The sequence below is a fragment of the Acinonyx jubatus genome, chromosome A3, assembly GCF_027475565.1.
Source record: "Acinonyx jubatus isolate Ajub_Pintada_27869175 chromosome A3, VMU_Ajub_asm_v1.0, whole genome shotgun sequence".
In the NCBI taxonomy this organism is placed as follows: Eukaryota; Metazoa; Chordata; class Mammalia; order Carnivora; family Felidae; genus Acinonyx; species Acinonyx jubatus.
Window position 1 is genome coordinate 88249207 of NC_069388.1, and position 16960 is coordinate 88266166.

At 37.7% G+C, this 16960-nt stretch overlaps 1 protein-coding gene across 7 annotated transcripts in view; it reads left to right on the forward strand.

The window, feature by feature from the left end:
* Positions 1 to 16960, forward strand: part of ALMS1 (ALMS1 centrosome and basal body associated protein) — a 219032-nt gene that overhangs the window by 140793 nt on the left and 61279 nt on the right. For 4 of the 7 annotated variants that reach the window (XR_008289406.1, XM_053200763.1, XM_053200765.1 and 1 more), the window contains 4 exons: positions 3227 to 3397; positions 5107 to 5175; positions 5967 to 6104; positions 9716 to 9886. Coding sequence is in view for 6 of the 7 variants with exons in the window: in XM_053200763.1 (XP_053056738.1) it covers positions 3227 to 3397; positions 5107 to 5175; positions 5967 to 6104; positions 9716 to 9886 (549 nt within the window). In the remaining variant the exon portion in view is untranslated. Of the gene's footprint in view, positions 1 to 3226; positions 3398 to 5106; positions 5176 to 5966; positions 6105 to 9683; positions 9887 to 16960 lie in introns of those variants that run through there. The other 3 variants (XM_053200768.1, XM_053200764.1, XM_053200766.1) reach the window with 3 other exon arrangements.

Genomic DNA, 16960 nt, shown 5'->3' on the forward strand with positions numbered 1-16960 from the left:
CCCCATAATATTTGGCTTTGAAAACCAGAGGGGCTAGGGACGCCTGGGTGGCTCAGTCAGTTAAGCATCCTACCTCGGCTCAGGTCATGATTTCACAGTTCGTGAGTTTGAGCCCCGTGTCAGGCTCTGTGCTGACAGCTTAAAGCCTGGAGCCTGCTTCAGATTGTGTGTCCCCTCCCCCCCCCCCCGCCCCCCCGCCTCTCTCTGCCCCTTCTCTCCTCACGTGCTCTCTCTCTCTCTCAAAAATAAACATTAAAAATTTTTTTAAAAAAGATAAAACCAGAGGGGCTTAACTTTTAACTTCTTAAGTTTTTTCAGTCTGTAGGACTTAACACCAGGAACTTGTGCATGGTCTACACTTAATGAACATATTATCATGATGGAATTTGAAATGGGAGATGGGAACAATGTGGCCGGATACTTACTTCATCAGGTGCTCAGAAGCAGGCACAGTGATTTGTTGCAAGCCAGGAGGGAAAAGTGCACTCTGGTGGATTCGTTGAACAGACAGAGTATCAGTTTCAACATAGTGCCTTAAGGAACCCTCCAGAGTGATTTCCACCCTGTATGGTTTTTCATCTTATATGCTAACTTTAAACTCTAAATTCCATTTAAAATTTATCTCGAATTGAGTGAAAAAAATAGGTAAGAAACTATGTACATTGCAGTCCCAGTATGTGTTCATTCCAAAGCATGTATAACCAAAGTTGGTTTTTTGTTTTTTTTTCTTAAGGTGACAAAAAGCTTTCAGTTCACATTCATTTTTTTTATTCAACTAAAAATTATTAAAGCTCTTACCGTGTTCCTGCCAGATACTATACTAGGGGCTACATTTACAGTAGTGTGCAGAATGAACATGCTCCGTAAGATTGTGGAGTGTGTGGAATGTTGTTATAGTTAGTAAATAAACAGACCACAAATAAGTACATAATTACAAATAATAAGTGTTAAGAAAATAAAGTAGAATTGGAAGAGAATAATTGGAACAGAGTTTTAGGAGCTCCTGAAAGCCTTTCCAAGGAAAAAACTTGAGAGACAAGATTTAGAGGGTAAAGGCAGGTTAAGTGGGCAGAGAGTGGGGAATGACAGTGTTCTGCACAGAGGGAGCAATCTGGGAAAAACTCCTGAAAGAGGAGAGAGTTGGATGCATTTGACAGATGAGAATTTTAGTGTGGTTAGAGCAGAATAGTGACTAGATATGGTTAGACAGGTAAGTCCAAGATCATGCAGGGTCTTGTAAACCATATTAAAACATTTGAATTTTATTCTGGTAGACAACTGTGGTTTCATTTACATTTGTAAGATTTATTTGGCTGCTAGATAAAATTTATCACTTCATGGGTCAGAAGACAGGGAGCCAACTCTAGAAGTGGAAGCAAGGACAGCAGTAGTTAGAAGGCTATTGACTGTTGAGTTGGTTTACACATTTAAGGTTGTTTGTAAGGGTGCCGTGTAGAAGGTGGCACTGTTCACATCATATAGACAGACATACAGTATTTTTTATGAAAATACACAGGTGGGCCTGAAGGTTTGAGTTCTGGAGCAGTGTTAACTCTCTTCCTGCCCCAGACAAAAATCTATACTTACACACCCTACAGCTGTGCGTGGATGCCAGAAAATACAAGTGCACATATGCTTGTTGGCATATACACATACATCAGGCTACACTGTCTTTCAACTGCTCTCAGCTCCACTGAGTTGATTGTCTTGCTCATCTACCCACTGCTTTCCAGGACTACCTGACTGTGAGTGAACCTGACACAGTCACCTTTCTTGGAGAACCAAGGGTGGTGCTGAAGAGTATGCATGTGCTTGCTGCTGGTGATGTATGTTGTCTGGTATCTGGAAGTATTTGTGAGGAGAATGATCCCATGTGCAATTGTTATATTATGCCATAAAATATAATATCTTAATTTTTTAATTAAGGAAGGGACACCTTTTTCTAATTTCTTCAAAAGATGCTGTAAGGGCTAGCTATGTCCTGAATGCTAGAATCTGAATCTCAGAAGAAAGGTCCCAGCCAGAGATAATATATTTGTTGGTCATCAGCATGTAGATAGATAGTATTCCATACATTGGTAGCTGATGAGTTCACTCAGGAAGAGAAGAGTTCTGACCCCTTGAGGAACTCCAGCATTGAGAGATTTGGTAGTAGTAGGGATACTAAGGATTTGCAAGAGACATGGGGAGCAAATAAGAGAAAGTGATGCCACAGAAGTTGAGAAAAGCGTAATTTAATCTGTACATATGACCCAGAAGACTTAGTAGGGTCCTTGCAATCTATCCTTAAAAAATCCTCATGACTTACTTATATTTGCACCGTACTAATGAGACTGCTTTCTCATCTCTTACTGGCATATATATTTTAGGTACTCAGAAAATGCATGAAGTGCAGAATCCCAGATTAGAAAGAAAAAACATTTTTATAGAAGATCCTGTTCTAGTTGCTAAAAACTCTCGTATGTCCAGAGATATTCTTCACCTCTTTTTTGTGGCATCAATGAACTTCTCTTACCAGTGGACATGGGAATATTGAAATGTATTTAAAAAAAATAAAAATTACCTTCAAATCTTGTATTTATCACACAAGATTTTCCTTTGAATGTTTTCTATCTTGTATTATCATCAGATTAATCTTCCTAAAACATAGCTGATTACATTTTCCCTTTATTAGAAATGTACAATGATGTTGCATTTCATATACAAAGAGTACAATTTGTACTCTTTAGCTTGGGTTTCCATACCCTGCTGAATTTTGTCCCAAACAGTTATGTTTTAATATTTCCCACCATTTTCTTTAATATATTGTATGATCTGGCCTGACCCCAAAGTGACTGTGGTTCGTATATACTCTTTGCTTTCCTGCCTTCTTGTCTTTGCTCATGTTTCACCTCTGCCTAAAATGTCTTTCTTCCTTCCTTTGCATATTTCAAAAAGCCTACTTATTTTTCAGGTTACAGTCTATAATATTCTCCTCTCTTTGAAAATCTTCCTGACTGGAAATTGTCTCTCTTCTGAACTGATACTCTATATATCTTCTGTCATTTGCTTCTCCACCTTATATTGTTGCAATTTATTGTACATGTCTGACATCCCCTTCTGATCACACTGCAACACTCCTATTGTATCTTTTTAATAGAAGCGGTTTAAGAGGTAAGTTTTTTGTCTCTGTTCAACTTCATGTCTATATATTTGTTAATTGTACTACTTTCCTACTTTGCTGTAGGATCCAATGATGCCATCGCTCCAGACTTCCCAGCTGAGGTGCTAGGCACCAGGGATGATGACCTGTCCATCCCTGCTGACACTAAACATAAAGAGGGGATCTACAGTAAGAGGGCCGTGGCTAAGCCATCCTTCTCAGTGGGGAAAAACCCCCCTCAGAGAGATAATGCAGGTAACTGTATTCACTTTTTATATTTTGTGGCCTTTTTTTCCCTGGTCATCCAAAATGAGAATATTTTCCAGTCTTCATCTTATTTCTGGTGTTATGCAAACTTTTCTGTTAGCTGTTTTATTGGGTGTGTATAAGAAGGTAAAATATTTATGAAATCTTTCAAAATGTTTCACAGGCTTCTTAAAACTATAAGCTGTATTTTCACTGTGGGAAATAAAACAGATTGCAACTTTTGGAATAAAAAAATATGCAATCAGGTGTATTTTACAAACTGAAATCCAGAAAATCTTGATTAAATTTGCCTCATGAATTTATCTGTCAGATGGTACAAACTAATATTTTCATAGGTTGGAAGTATATGGCTCACATGGTATTTTAAATTTTCTTTTCATTTTGCTGCTGACATTTAAAAATAAGATATAGGTCTTCCCTGGAAAAATCAGAATATCTGGTTGCCCTCAGCTTGCATTCCTTCATGGCAATGATCACCTGCCCCTGAGTCATGGCTGTTACTTGCGGAGAAGATGTACATTCTCCTGTTTGCTTTAATTCTCCACACTTCTCAGAGCCAGTCTGCTTCATTCATCTACCTTATCTGTCTGGTCACTGTGGCTATTTGAATTTTCAATTTTATCCCCAGATAAAGTCCTTACTATTTTATAAGAGCTTTTAATATTTAGGGACCTGCTTGATTTTTTTTTTCCTCTGCATCCTTGGTACTATACTTCTTTAGTTGATACATGGTAGTATTTATTAAATGGAGACTCCAGGGGCCACTAAAAATTCTACATGTGTAACTGTGTTGCTTTGTTCCATTTACAGTTTTTTATTCCTGTGCATAGCTATTAGCCAAATAGGTGCTACTGATCCCAGGGCAGATTTTAAGCATAGGGTGGTTCTATGTTCCAGTTTGGGCATGTTTTGTTTTTTTGTTTGCTTATTTGTTTTAATGTTTATTTTTGAGAGAGAGAGGGCGCATGCACGTTGTGTGCTCACGAGCAAGCAGGAGAGAGGAAGAGAGAGGGTGACAGACGATCCAAAGCAGGCTCCACGCTGACAGCAGAGAGCCCGATGTGGGGCTCGAACTCTTGAACCACTAGATCATGACCTTAGCTGAAGTCAGACACTTAACCAACTGAGCCACCAAGGGGGCCCCGTGTATTGTGGATAATACATGCAGTATAGTAAAAACATCAGAAACATCAGAGATTGATAAACTCTAAATTCAGCATAAAGGTTTCTGCTGAAAAGGCAGAGAATGGTATCACTAAGGCTTTACAACAGGAAATCATATCTGTAATATTTCATTTCTTAAGCTCTTTGGGAGACACATTATGTTATGTCTTTAGTAATGTCCACTGCTTTTCTGATTTTTTTGTTGTTGTTGAAAAATATCCATACTTAGCAATAAGAGATGTATCTCTTTTCAGCCCATTGTAAAAACATATAACCTTGGAGTACCTGGTTGGTTCATTTGGTTGAGCATCCAACTCTTGATTTAGGCTCAGGTCATGATCCCAGGGTCATGGGATCGAGCCCCACATTTGACTCTGCGGTGAACATGGAGCTTGCCTAAGATTCTCTCTCTCTCTCTCCCCCCCCCCCCGCCCCTTTCAGAGCCCACTCATGCATACTGTCTCTCTCTAAAATAAAATGGGGCACCTGGGTAGCTTAGTTGGTTAAGTATCTGACTCTTGGTTTTGGCTCAGGTCATGATCTCATGGTTTGTGGGTTCAAGCCCCATGTGGGGCTCTACACTGACAGTGCAGAACATCCAGGTGGGATTCTCTCTCTCTCTCTGCTCTCTCCTCCCTCCCTCTCTCTTTCTCTAAAAAATAAACATTTAAAAATAAAATAGTTTAAAAAATATATAAACGTTATTAACTGTATGATGACTGTTATCCTAGTTGTTGCATTGGTGATTTTAATATATTTAGTAACACTGTTTTATACTTGGGTTTTCTCATATAATAAAAAAGAAAAGAGCTGATTAAAAAAGACCAATAAGATAGATAAATCTCTAGCAAGTATGACCAAGAAAGAAAGTAGAAAGTATTAGACAATTTTAAAAGGATATAATTTCAGGAGATCTTAAAAAATCATATGAGTATTATACATAAAATCTAAATGGTGCTTTTCTAGATGCTTTTCTAGGATTGTATGAAATATCAAAATTGCCTCAACAAAGTGACAAAAACTGGGAATAGACCAAAGAACTCAAAAGAGGAGTTCAAATTTACTTTTCTACTTTGAAAAAATACCTGATCTTTTTTTTTTTTAACTGTTGTGCCAAATCAGCAAAGAACAGATTTAATTTAAAATGGTATTTTACTTAAACCATCATCGTATACAGAAAAATATGGAAAACTTTCCAATTCATATTGTAAACCCACCATACTTGTCATAGCTTTTATATGGTGGGGCCTAGGAGATGCTTTTTTTCTTGATGTATGAAGAGGTTTGGGTTTTTGTTTGAGGCTTATTTTTTTGAGTGGGGGGTTACTTGCCTATTGTGTTTATTGTCTTTTCCTTTGTCCTGTTGTCTTTTCACATGATGTCATTATTCCAGATGCCAAAGTTCAAGTTTCTGTCAGTGGGGATGAGAGACTTTCAGACAAAAACCAGAAAAAGGAGATCTACAGTAAAAAGGCGGTGGCTAAGGCTGCCCAACCTGAAGAGAAAGAATTCTTGGAGACAGCCACTGCAGGTAACTAACTGGATTATCTGCATATTATTTTCTTCTAGCCTTCTAAAATGAGTATAAACAGCCAAGTATTCTCTATTCCCTTGCTGTCTTCAGCTTTTCTCTGTGTTGCTCATATGTGAAATAGGATATTAGCTGCAAGTTTTTGGTATAGATTAACTGGTGAAATTAACATTTTTAAAGCTCTTTAAGACATTTCTGGAGAACTTTGGAAAGATAGTACACAAGTTAATCTCATTGCCAGAAATTCACTTAATGGACTTTTAAAAACTTTACTGATAAAAAAAAAAAATTAGTTCTAGGAGATGCTCACTCTCTAATACCATTGTTGTACATAAGCCTTTTATTCTTTAGGAATTCAGCTTGTTTACTTCTAACTACCTATCCTGTTAATTTAGTTCAATGGGATTATGCTAATTAAAAATGCCTATAATAGTGTGTTTAAGTTAGGATTCATTTTGGCTCTGAGAGATGAAAACAAAAACAAAATAGCATTGGCTTAAAAGAACACAGGGAATTTTTTCTCTTTCTTGTAAACATCCAGATATAGACATCCATGGATGACCTGGTACTCCACTGTATCAAGGAACAAAGCTCTGTCTCTCCTGTTGTTCCAACACTTTTAGCCTCCATTCTCATATGGTAGCCATCAGGCCCATATTCCAGCCAACAGAAAACAGAAAGGAAGAAACGAAAAGAAAAAAATATATTCTTTCTTTTAAATATTTCTCAAAAGTTACATGTACCATTCCCCTTCCATTCTATTGGCCAGACTTAGTCACACGCTCACATCAAGCTGTGTTGCCAGGGTGGCTGGGAAATATAATCTTTATTCTGGTAACCATATGCCCAATTAAACCAAGTTTCTATTTAAAAAAACAAAAACAAAAACAAAAATCTTCATTTTAACATTTAAAAAAAAGAATCACATGTTCATTCTGAAGCTTTTCCAGACTTGGCCACCCAGTAAGATACACACAGCCTCTCAGGTACTTGGAAGGTTATTGCACAGCTCTTTAAGTGATCATGTAAGAACAAAGCGGTCACTTTCCCATGGCCAGACCCTGACTTCATCTTCCACAAGGACGCCTTACTCAAAACAGGCTGTGGGGTAGCTGCAATTCAACCTTGCCCCCATATTATGAAACCAGTGAAGTTAGCACAGGTCTTGTGGCTTCTTTCATTTCAGAGTGTCATCTTTACTGAAGTAAAACTTTCTGAATAGGAGACCAAAGTACTACCTGCTCAGCAAAAAAAAAAAAAAAAAAAAAAAAAAAAAATCTGTAATGCTCTAGATTGGAGGCAGGCAGTCAGCAATAAGATGAATGTCAGTAGCTGGTTCTTGACAGATTCTACAGCAGCCCTGGCATCATAGGGATTTCTCTCCCTGAGAGGTTCCTTTTTTTTTTTTTTTTAAGTAATCTCTACACCCAGTGTGGGGCTTGAATTTACAAACCTGAAATCAAGAGTCACATGTTCTACCAGCTGAGCCACTCAGGCACTCTTCCCTGTAAGGTTCTTAAGATGGAAAGATTCAAAGTTGAATCTTTGCTTTTTTTGGCTACTAGATGGTTTTGATGAATTTGCTGTGATCCAGGAGTGTTCAGGTACTTTTTTGAGAATCAGGCTTTGGCTAGGGTTATGCTTTAGCTTCCTAGAAAAGAAGTCCCTGACTCCCCCTGGTACAAAGTCAGGGAATGTGAATTCAGCTCACGGGTTGTTGTTTTTTTTATAGATCTCTTGGTATGTGTTTGTCTCAGCAGGAGGCTTCCCAACTAGAAATTTATAGCAAAGAACCCCAGGGCTCCAGAGATTCACCTTCTCAGCATGCATTCAGCCTTTAATCATCTCAGGGGGCAAGTAGTCCATGGTGCCGCAGTGGATGGTTCTGGAGGATGAGGCCATATACCTTAATATACCGTAATCTTAAATTCTCAGTTCATTTAAGGAGCAGGTTCTCTGGTTTAATGTCTCCATGAAAACTCTCTTTAAACTATGGTAAGACAGGGCATTTGCGAATCCTGTGGTCTAAGAGTTGCAGTCCTCTGCTCATCAGACTGACAGTTCGTGAGGTTCTCCATAGACAAGTCCAAGGGGTACATATTCTAGAATTAGGTAAATTCTGGTGGCATCATGGGAGTAACCATATAGTCTGAAAATACTTGGATATCTAAGGTGGGATTGGATTTGTACTTCTCAACTGATGCTTACCTCTTACTTCTTCAGTTGAGCTTTAAATAATACTTCAAGAGCCAGGATAAACTTGCTTTTTCTTTCCCCAAATAAACATTTAGGGAAAGTTTCTTTTACCCAGAAGGCGGCCAAATCAAAATCTTCCAAAGCCCATTGTTTTTCTGTTTTGATGCCAGTTCCTTTTCAGAATTGTTTCCACGGGCTGATGGCTAGGGCTGCTCTTTAGTAACCTAGGGACAGGACTAGGGACACTGGTTGCCTGCAATTGCTTCTGCCTCGGATTCTAAACCAGTATATGGCTGCAGATGGATTTTGTGCTCATGAAGGCACTCACTGGGAGGAATATGAAGGACACAAGATCCACCGAGCCTTGCCACTCTGTTGTCAGCGATTTATTTTGGAGGAAAGGAAAATGGATTTCAGAGGACAGCTGGTAGTCTCTGCCACGACTGTAAATAGAAACATTTTGGAGCATAATTAGCCACTTCTCTTTTTGTGTATTGCTTTTTTTCACAAGTTATGTTGTGTTCTGGGCAACGCTTCAAAATTTTACCCCCCTTTTTGCTGTTGCTAAATGAATGTTCCAGAAATAGATCACGTTAATCTCATAATCAAAAAGTTTTCATTGTCCTTAAGAGTAAAATCTAAACCCTTTTACCACAGTCTTTCAGAACAGTATAATCAACTACCAAACAACTTTTCAGACACCTCTTTTCTTTATAAATTGTATACTCAAATAAACCATATACTTGCTCTATTTCTTAGATGTTCAGTTGCTTTCCTGACTTTATTGTTTTTATATGTAGTTACCTTTGCCTAAAATGCCTTTCTTTTTCTATCTCAATGTGTATTCTAACACATTCCCAAATCAGTATTTTATTTTGGAGTTCTTTCATGATCCTCCTAGCTAGAGGTAGTTTCTCTTCCTTTGAGTACATATATTTCTTTATCTGTCTTTCTCTTATGCTGTAATTCTCTTATTTTGTATGACAGTTGTTTTTGTACATTTTTAAACTCCAATTTGGATTAAGAGTTTCTTTTTTTTTTAATTTTTTTTTTTAATGTTTATTTATTTTTGAGACGGAGAGAGACAGAGCATGAACAGGGGAGGGGCAGAGAGAGAGGGAGACACAGAATCTGAAATGGGCTCCAGGCTCTGAGCTGTCAGCACAGAGCCCGACGCGGGGCTTGAACTCAGGAACCGTAAGATCATGACCTGAGCCGAAGTCAGACGCTCAACCGACTGAGCCACCCAGGCGCCCCTGGATTAAGAGTTTCTAAACACATTTCTAAATGGTCTTTTTATTTTTTTCCAAAATATCAGTAACAGTGCCTTTCACATATTAGATGCTTGAGAGGCATTTAAAAATATTTTTTGTCAACTTCCAGGTCTGGATACTGTGTTAATTTACCTCTCTTAGGTTCTAGTGGTGCTGCTGCTGCAGAGCCCTCAGCTCGACTACAAAACATAAAGATTGAAAGTCCACCAGACACTGAAGCCATTAAACAGAATGAGGAGATCCATAGTAAGAGGACAGTTCCTAAGGAAGCCTGGACAGAAGATCAAGAATCCTTGCAGATAGATATTGCAGGTAATGGGATTGGGGCAGGGGAGTTGCGGATTAGGGATTGGGAGTTGGTGGGGAGGACGAGGAGGAGTGACAGAGAATGAGAGAGAGACAGAGCCTGTGTCTGTGTGTTTCCATTTTATTCTGATAATATTGCCTCATGATTTAAATAGAGATCCATTTTTCCTTTTCTTTTCTTTTTTCTTTTTTCTTTTTTTTTTCTTTTTTTTTTTTTTTTTGGCTTTCTCATGAAAATCACATCAGTGCTATGTGTGTCAGATGTATATATTGATTTGTAAGATAATTGTTACCATTGGGAAAAGATGTTGTGAACTTAGAAACAGGATCACAAACAAATACTTTAAGGCTGATAGTACTAGAAATCAAGGATCATGTCTCATTACTGAAATAGGGAAAACCTAAAATCTGAAGGCATTCCAGAAGACTGTGATAAAGACGGAAAGAGCCTCAATACAAACTTTTAAAAAATTACAGTAAAAAAGAGCCAGGATCAGATTTATGTTTACCCATGCCCCCCTACTTCTTTTTCTTTGTTGTTGTTGTTGTGGTTTGTTTTTGTTTTTGTTTTTTAATTCAAGTTAGTTAACATACGGTGTTGGTTTTAGGAGTAGAACCCAGTGACTCCTCACTTAAATATAACTCCTAGTGCTCATCCCAACAAGTGCCCTCCTCAATGTCCGTCACCCATTTAGCCCAGCCTGCCACCCATATCCCCTCCAGCAACCCTCAGTTTGTTCTCTGTATTAAAGAGTCTCTTAGGGTGTGCCTTCCTCTCTTTTCTATCTTATTTTTTTTACCCATGGCCCCCTATTTCTAACATAAAAGAATATATAGAACATAAGTTCTTTATAGATTTTGGATGCTAACTTTTATCCGAAATCTTATTTGCAAATATCATTTCCTATTTCGTTGGTTGCCTTTTAGTTTTGCTGATTATTTCCTTCACTGTGCAGCAGCTTTTTATCTTGATGAGGTCCCAGTAGTTCATGTTTGCTTTTGTTTGCCTTGCCTCGGGAGACATGTCAAGAAGCTGCTGCGTCCCTAGGTCAGTGAGGCTGTTCCCTGTTTTCTCCTGTAGGGTTTTGATGGTTTCCTATCTTACATTTAGGTCTTTTATCCATTTTGAGTTATTTTTGTCTATGGTGTAGGAAAGTGGTCCAGGTTCATTCTTCTGCACGTTGCTGTCTAGTTTTCCCAAACCATTTGCTAAAGAGACTGTATTTTTTCCATTGGATATTCTTTCCTGCTTTGTCAAAAATTAGTTGGCCATACATTTGTAGGTCCATTTCTGGGTTCTCTATTTTGTTCCATTGATCTCTGTGTCATTTTTTGATGATTACAGCTTCGTAATACAGGCTAAAGTCCAGAATTGTGATGCTTCCAGCTTTGGTTTTCTTTTTCAACATTACTTGGCTATTTGGGGTCTGTTTTGGTTCTATACAAATTTTAGAATTGTTTGTTCAAGCTATGAAGAATGCTGGTGTTATTGTGATAGGGATTGAATGTGTAGATTGCTTTGGGTGGTATCGACATTTTAACAATATGTATTCTTCCAATCCATGAGCATAAAATGTTTTTCCATTTCTTTGTGCTTCAGTTTCTTTCATAAGCTTTATAAGTTACAGTATTTAAAATTATAAAAGTTACTTCTAAACGAGTTAAAATCAAACTACAAAACATCCAAACTATTTAGAAAAATGCTAAGAGTAACAGGAAAATAAAGGGAGGAAAAAAGAAAAAAGTAAGTTTGTAACAAAAGAAAATACCATAAAATCGATAATGGAAGACATATATAAGACAATATAAACATTTATGGGATAAATTGATCTATTAAAAAAAAAACTTCTCAAATTAGGTTAAAAAACAAGCTGAGGTCCATGCTATATAGCATACACATTGAAAATAAAATGACACAGAATGGTTGAAAATAAAGGAAAACTAGATATATATTAAAAAGAAATATGGAGACATGATATTAATATAGACAACACCCAGACTGTTGCAGGAATTAAGGAGGAATATTTTTTTTTGATATAATTTATTGTCAAGTTGGCTAACATAGAGTGTATATGGTGTGTTCTTGGTTTTGGGGGTGGATTCCCGTGATTCATCGCTTACATACAACACCCAGTGCTCATTCCACCAAGTGCCCTCCTCAATACCCATCACCTATTTTCCCTCTCCCCTGCACCCCCAATCAACCCTCAGTTTGTTCTCTGTATTTAAGAGTCTCTTATGGTTTGCCTCCCTCCCTCTCTTAAGGAGGAGTATTTTTATACTGATTTGCAATCCACAAAGAGGCTATTACACATAACTCTTTAACCATGAATTACCATAAAAATATATGTAACATGAGAAAAAGATGCTTAACTGGGGAAAAGGAATTTTGCTTGGCGATGGGAGGAATGCAGAACAGAGCATACACTAGCAGAAAACTCTAGAGAACCTTCAAGGAGAAATGGACAATACAGAATAGCAGTAGAGAAGTTGAATATACATGCTTGGCTCATGAGAGATCATAGAAATGAAATTATTTATAAAAAGCATAGTTGAAAATACATCCTGGAATAATGCAAATAATGAGGTTGATCATAGATATGTAGAAATGTTTCTATGCCTTAAAAAAACTTTAAAACTTTTCAAGTGCCCATAGAACATTTATAAAGAGCTTTATTGACATATAATGCACATACAGTACGGTTCACCCATTTAAAGTATGCAGTCCAGTGGTTTTTACCCTATTCTTAGGAATGTGCAGCCATCAACACAGTTGATTTTAGAATGTTTTCATCACCTCAGGAACAAATCCTATACTCTTAGCTATCATCCCTCTACCTCCTCATCACCTACCACTGATCTACTTTGTCTCTGTAGATTTTTCTATTCTGGACCTTAATACAATAATTAGTTATTATGGAATCATGTAAAGCTTAGCTGGTGTTTTTAGTTTCATATAAGTAATAAAATGTATCAAAAATTTATCCATTTTAGTGGCTGAATAATATTCCATTGTATGTATATGCCACTTTTTGTTTTTGTTTTTTTTCAATATATGAAATTTATTGTCAAATTGGTTTCGATACAACACCCAGTGCTCATCCCAAAAGGTGCCCTCCTCAATCCATCACCCACCTTCCCTCCCTCCCACCCCCATCAACCCTCAGTTTGTTTCTCAGTTTTTAAGAGTCTCTTATGCTATTGGGCTCCCTCCCTCTCTAACCTTTTTTTTTTTTTTTCCTTCCCCTCCCCATGGTCTTCTGTTAAGTTTTCTCAGGATCCACAAAGGAGTGAAAACATATGGTATCTGTCTTTCTCTGTATGGCTTATTTCACTTAGCATCACACTCTCCAGTTCCATCCACGTTGCTACAAAGGGCCATATTTCATTCTTTCTCATTGCCACGTAGTACTCCATTGGGTATATAAGCCACAATTTCTTTATCCATTCATCAGTTGATGGACATTTAGGCTCTTTTCATAATTTGGCTATTGTTGAGAGTGCTGCTATAAACATTGGGGTACAAGTGCCCCTATGCATTAGTACTCCTGTATCCCTTGGGTAAATTCCTAGCAGTGCTACTGCTGGGCCATAGGATAGATCTATTTTTAATTTTTTGAGGAACCTCCACACTGTTTTACAGAGTGGCTGCACTAATTTGCGTTCCCACCAACAGTGCAAGAGGGTTCCCATTTCTCCACATCCTCTCTAGCATCTATAGTCTCCTGATTTGTTTATTTTGGCCACTCTGACTGTCGTGAGGTGATACATCTGAGTGTGGTTTTGATTTGTATTTCCCTGATGAGGAGCGACATTGAACATCTTTTCATGTGCCTGTTGGCCATCCGGATGTCTTCTTTAGAGAAGTGTCTATTCATGTTTTCTGCCCATTTCCTCACTGGGTTATTTGTTTTTTGGGTGTGGAGTTTGGTGAGCTCTTTATAGATTTTGGATACTAGCCCTTTGTTCGATATGTCATTTGCAAATATCTTTTCCCATTCCATTGGTTGCCTTTTAGTTGTGTTGGTTGTTTCCTTTGCTGTGCAGAAGCTTTTTATCTTCATAAGGTCCCAGTAGTTCATTTTTGCTTTTAATTCCCTTGCCTTTGGGGATGTGTCAAGTAAGAGATTGCTACAGCTGAGGTCAGAGAGGTCTTTTCCTGCTTTCTCCTCTAGGGTTTTGATGGTTTCCTGTCTCACATTCAGGTCCTTTATCCATTTTGAGTTTATTTTTGTGAATGGTGTGAGAAAGTGGTCTAGTTTCAGTCTTCTGCACGTTGCTGTCCAGTTCTCCCAGCACCATTTGTTAAAGAGACTGTCTTTTTTCCATTGGATATTCTTTCCTGCTTTGTCAAAGATTAGTTGGCCATACTTTTGTGGGTCTAGTTCAGGGGTTTCTATTCCATTCCATTGGTCTATGTGTCTGTGTTTGTGCCAATTCCATGCTGTCTTGATGATTACAGCTTTGTAGTAGAGGCTAAAGTCAGGGATTGTGATGTCTCCTGCTTTGGTCTTCTTCAAAATTACTTTGGCTATTCGGGGCCTTTTGTGGTTCCATATGAATTTTAGGATTGCTTGTTCTAGCTTCGAGAAGAATGCTGGTGCAATTTTGATTGGGATTCGATTGAATGTGTAGTTAGCTTTGGGTAGTATTGACATTTTGACAATATTTATTCTTCCAATCCATGAGCATGGAATGTTTTTCCATTTCTTTATATCTTCTTCAATTTCCTTCATAAGCTTTCTATAGTTTTCAGCATACAGATCTTTTACATCTTTGGTTAGGTTTATTCCTAGGTATTTTATGCTTCTTGGTGCAATTGTGAATGGGATCAGTTTCTTTATTTGTCTTTCTATTGCTTCATTATTAGTATATAAGAATGAACTGATTTCTGTACATTAATTTTGTATCCTGCAACTTTGCTAAATTCATGTATCACTTCTAGCAGACTTTTGATGGAGTCTATCGGGTTTTGCATGTATAAGATCACGTCATCTGCAAAAAGTGAAAGTAACTTCATCTTTGCCAATTTTGATGCCTTTGATTTCCTTTTGTTGTCTGATTGCTAATGCTAGCACTTCCAACACTATGTTAAACAACAGCGGTGAGAGTGGACATCCCTGTCGTGTTCCTGATCTCAGGGAAAAAGCTCTCAGTTTTTCCCCATTGAGGATGATGTTAGCTGTGTGGGCTTTTGATAAATGGCTTTTATGATGTTTAAGTATGTTCCTTCTATCCTGACTTTCTTGAGGGTTTTTATTAAGAAATGTTGCTGAATTTTGTCAAATGCCTTTTCTGCATCGATTGACAGGATCATATGGTTCTTATCTTTTCTTTTATTAATGTGATGTATCACATTGATTGATTTGCGAATGTTGAACCAGCCCTGCATCCCAGGAATGAATCCCACTTGATCATGGTGAATAATTCTTTTTATATGCTGTTGAATTCGATTTGCTAGTATCTTATTGAGAATTTTTGCATTCATATTCATCAGGGATATTGGCCTGTAGTTCTCTTTTTTTACTGGGTCTCTGTCTGGTTTAGGAATCAAAGTAAGGCTGGCTTCATAGAATGAGTCTGGAAGTTTTCCTTCCCTTTCTATTTCTTGGAATAGCTTGAGAAGGATAGGTATTATCTCTGCTTTAAACGTCTGGTAGAACTCCCCTGGGAAGCCATCTGGTATTGGACTCTTGTTTGTTGGGAGAGTTTTGATAACTGATTCAGTTTCTTCGCTGGTTATGGGTCTGCTCAAGTTTTCTATTTCCTCCTGTTTGAGTTTTGGAAGTGTGTGGGTGTTTAGGAATTTGTCCATTTCTTCCAGGTTGTCCAGTTTGTTGGCATATAATTTTTCATAGTATTCCCTGATAATTGCTTGTATCTCTGAGGGATTGGTTGTAATAATTCCATTTTCATTCATGATTTTATCCGTTTGGGTCATCTCCCTTTTCTTTTTGAGAAACCTGGCTAGAGGTTTATCAATTTTATTTTTTCAAAAAACCAACTCTTGGTTTCGTTGGTCTGCTCTACAGTTTTTTTAGATTCTATATTGTTTATTTCTGCTCTGATCTTTATTATTTCTCTTCTTCTTCTGGGTTTAGGTTGTCTTTGCTGTTCTGCTTCTATATCCTTTAGGTGTGCTGTTAGATTTTGTATTTGGGATTTTTCTTGTTTGTTGAGATAGGCCTGGATTGCAATGTATTTTCCTCTCAGGACTGCCTTCTCTGCATCCCAAAGCCTTTGGATTGTTGTATTTTCATTTTCATTTGTTTCCACATATTTTTTAATTTCTTCTCTAATTGCCTGGTTGACCCACTCATTCTTTAGTAGGGTGTTCTTTAACCTCCATGCTTTTGGAGGTTTTCCAGACTTTTTCCTGTGGTTGATTTCAAGCTTCAGAGCATTGTGGTCTGAAAGTGTGCATGGTATGATCTCAATTCTTGTATACTTATGAAGGGCTGTTTTGTGACCCAGTATGTGATCTATCTTGGAGAAGGTTCCATGTGCACTTGAAAAGAAAGTATATTCTGTTGCTTTGGGATGCAGAGTTCTAAATATATCTGTCAAGTCCATCTAATCCAATGTATCATTCAGGGCCCTTGTTTCTTTACTGACCATGTGTCTAGATGATCTATCCATTTCTGTAAGTGGGGTGTTAAAGTCCCCTGCAGTTACCACATTCTTATCAATAAGGTTGCTTATGTTTGTGAGTAATTGTTTTAATATTTGGGGGCTCCCGTATTCGGTGCATAGACATTTATAATTGTTAGCTCTTCTTGATGGATAGACCCTGTAATTATTATATAATGCCCTTCTTCATCTCTTGTTACAGCCTTTAATTTGAAGTCTAGTTTGTCTGATATAAGTATGGCTACTCCAGCTTTCTTTTGACTTCCAGTAGCATGATAAATAGTTCTCCATCCCCTCACTTTCAATCTGAAGGTGTCCTCAGGTCTAAAATGAGTCTCTTGTAGACAGCAAATAGATGGGTCTTGTTTTTTTATCCATTCTGATACCCTATGTCTTTGGGTTGGTGCATTTAGTCCATTTATGTTCAGTGGTATTATAGAAAGATATGGG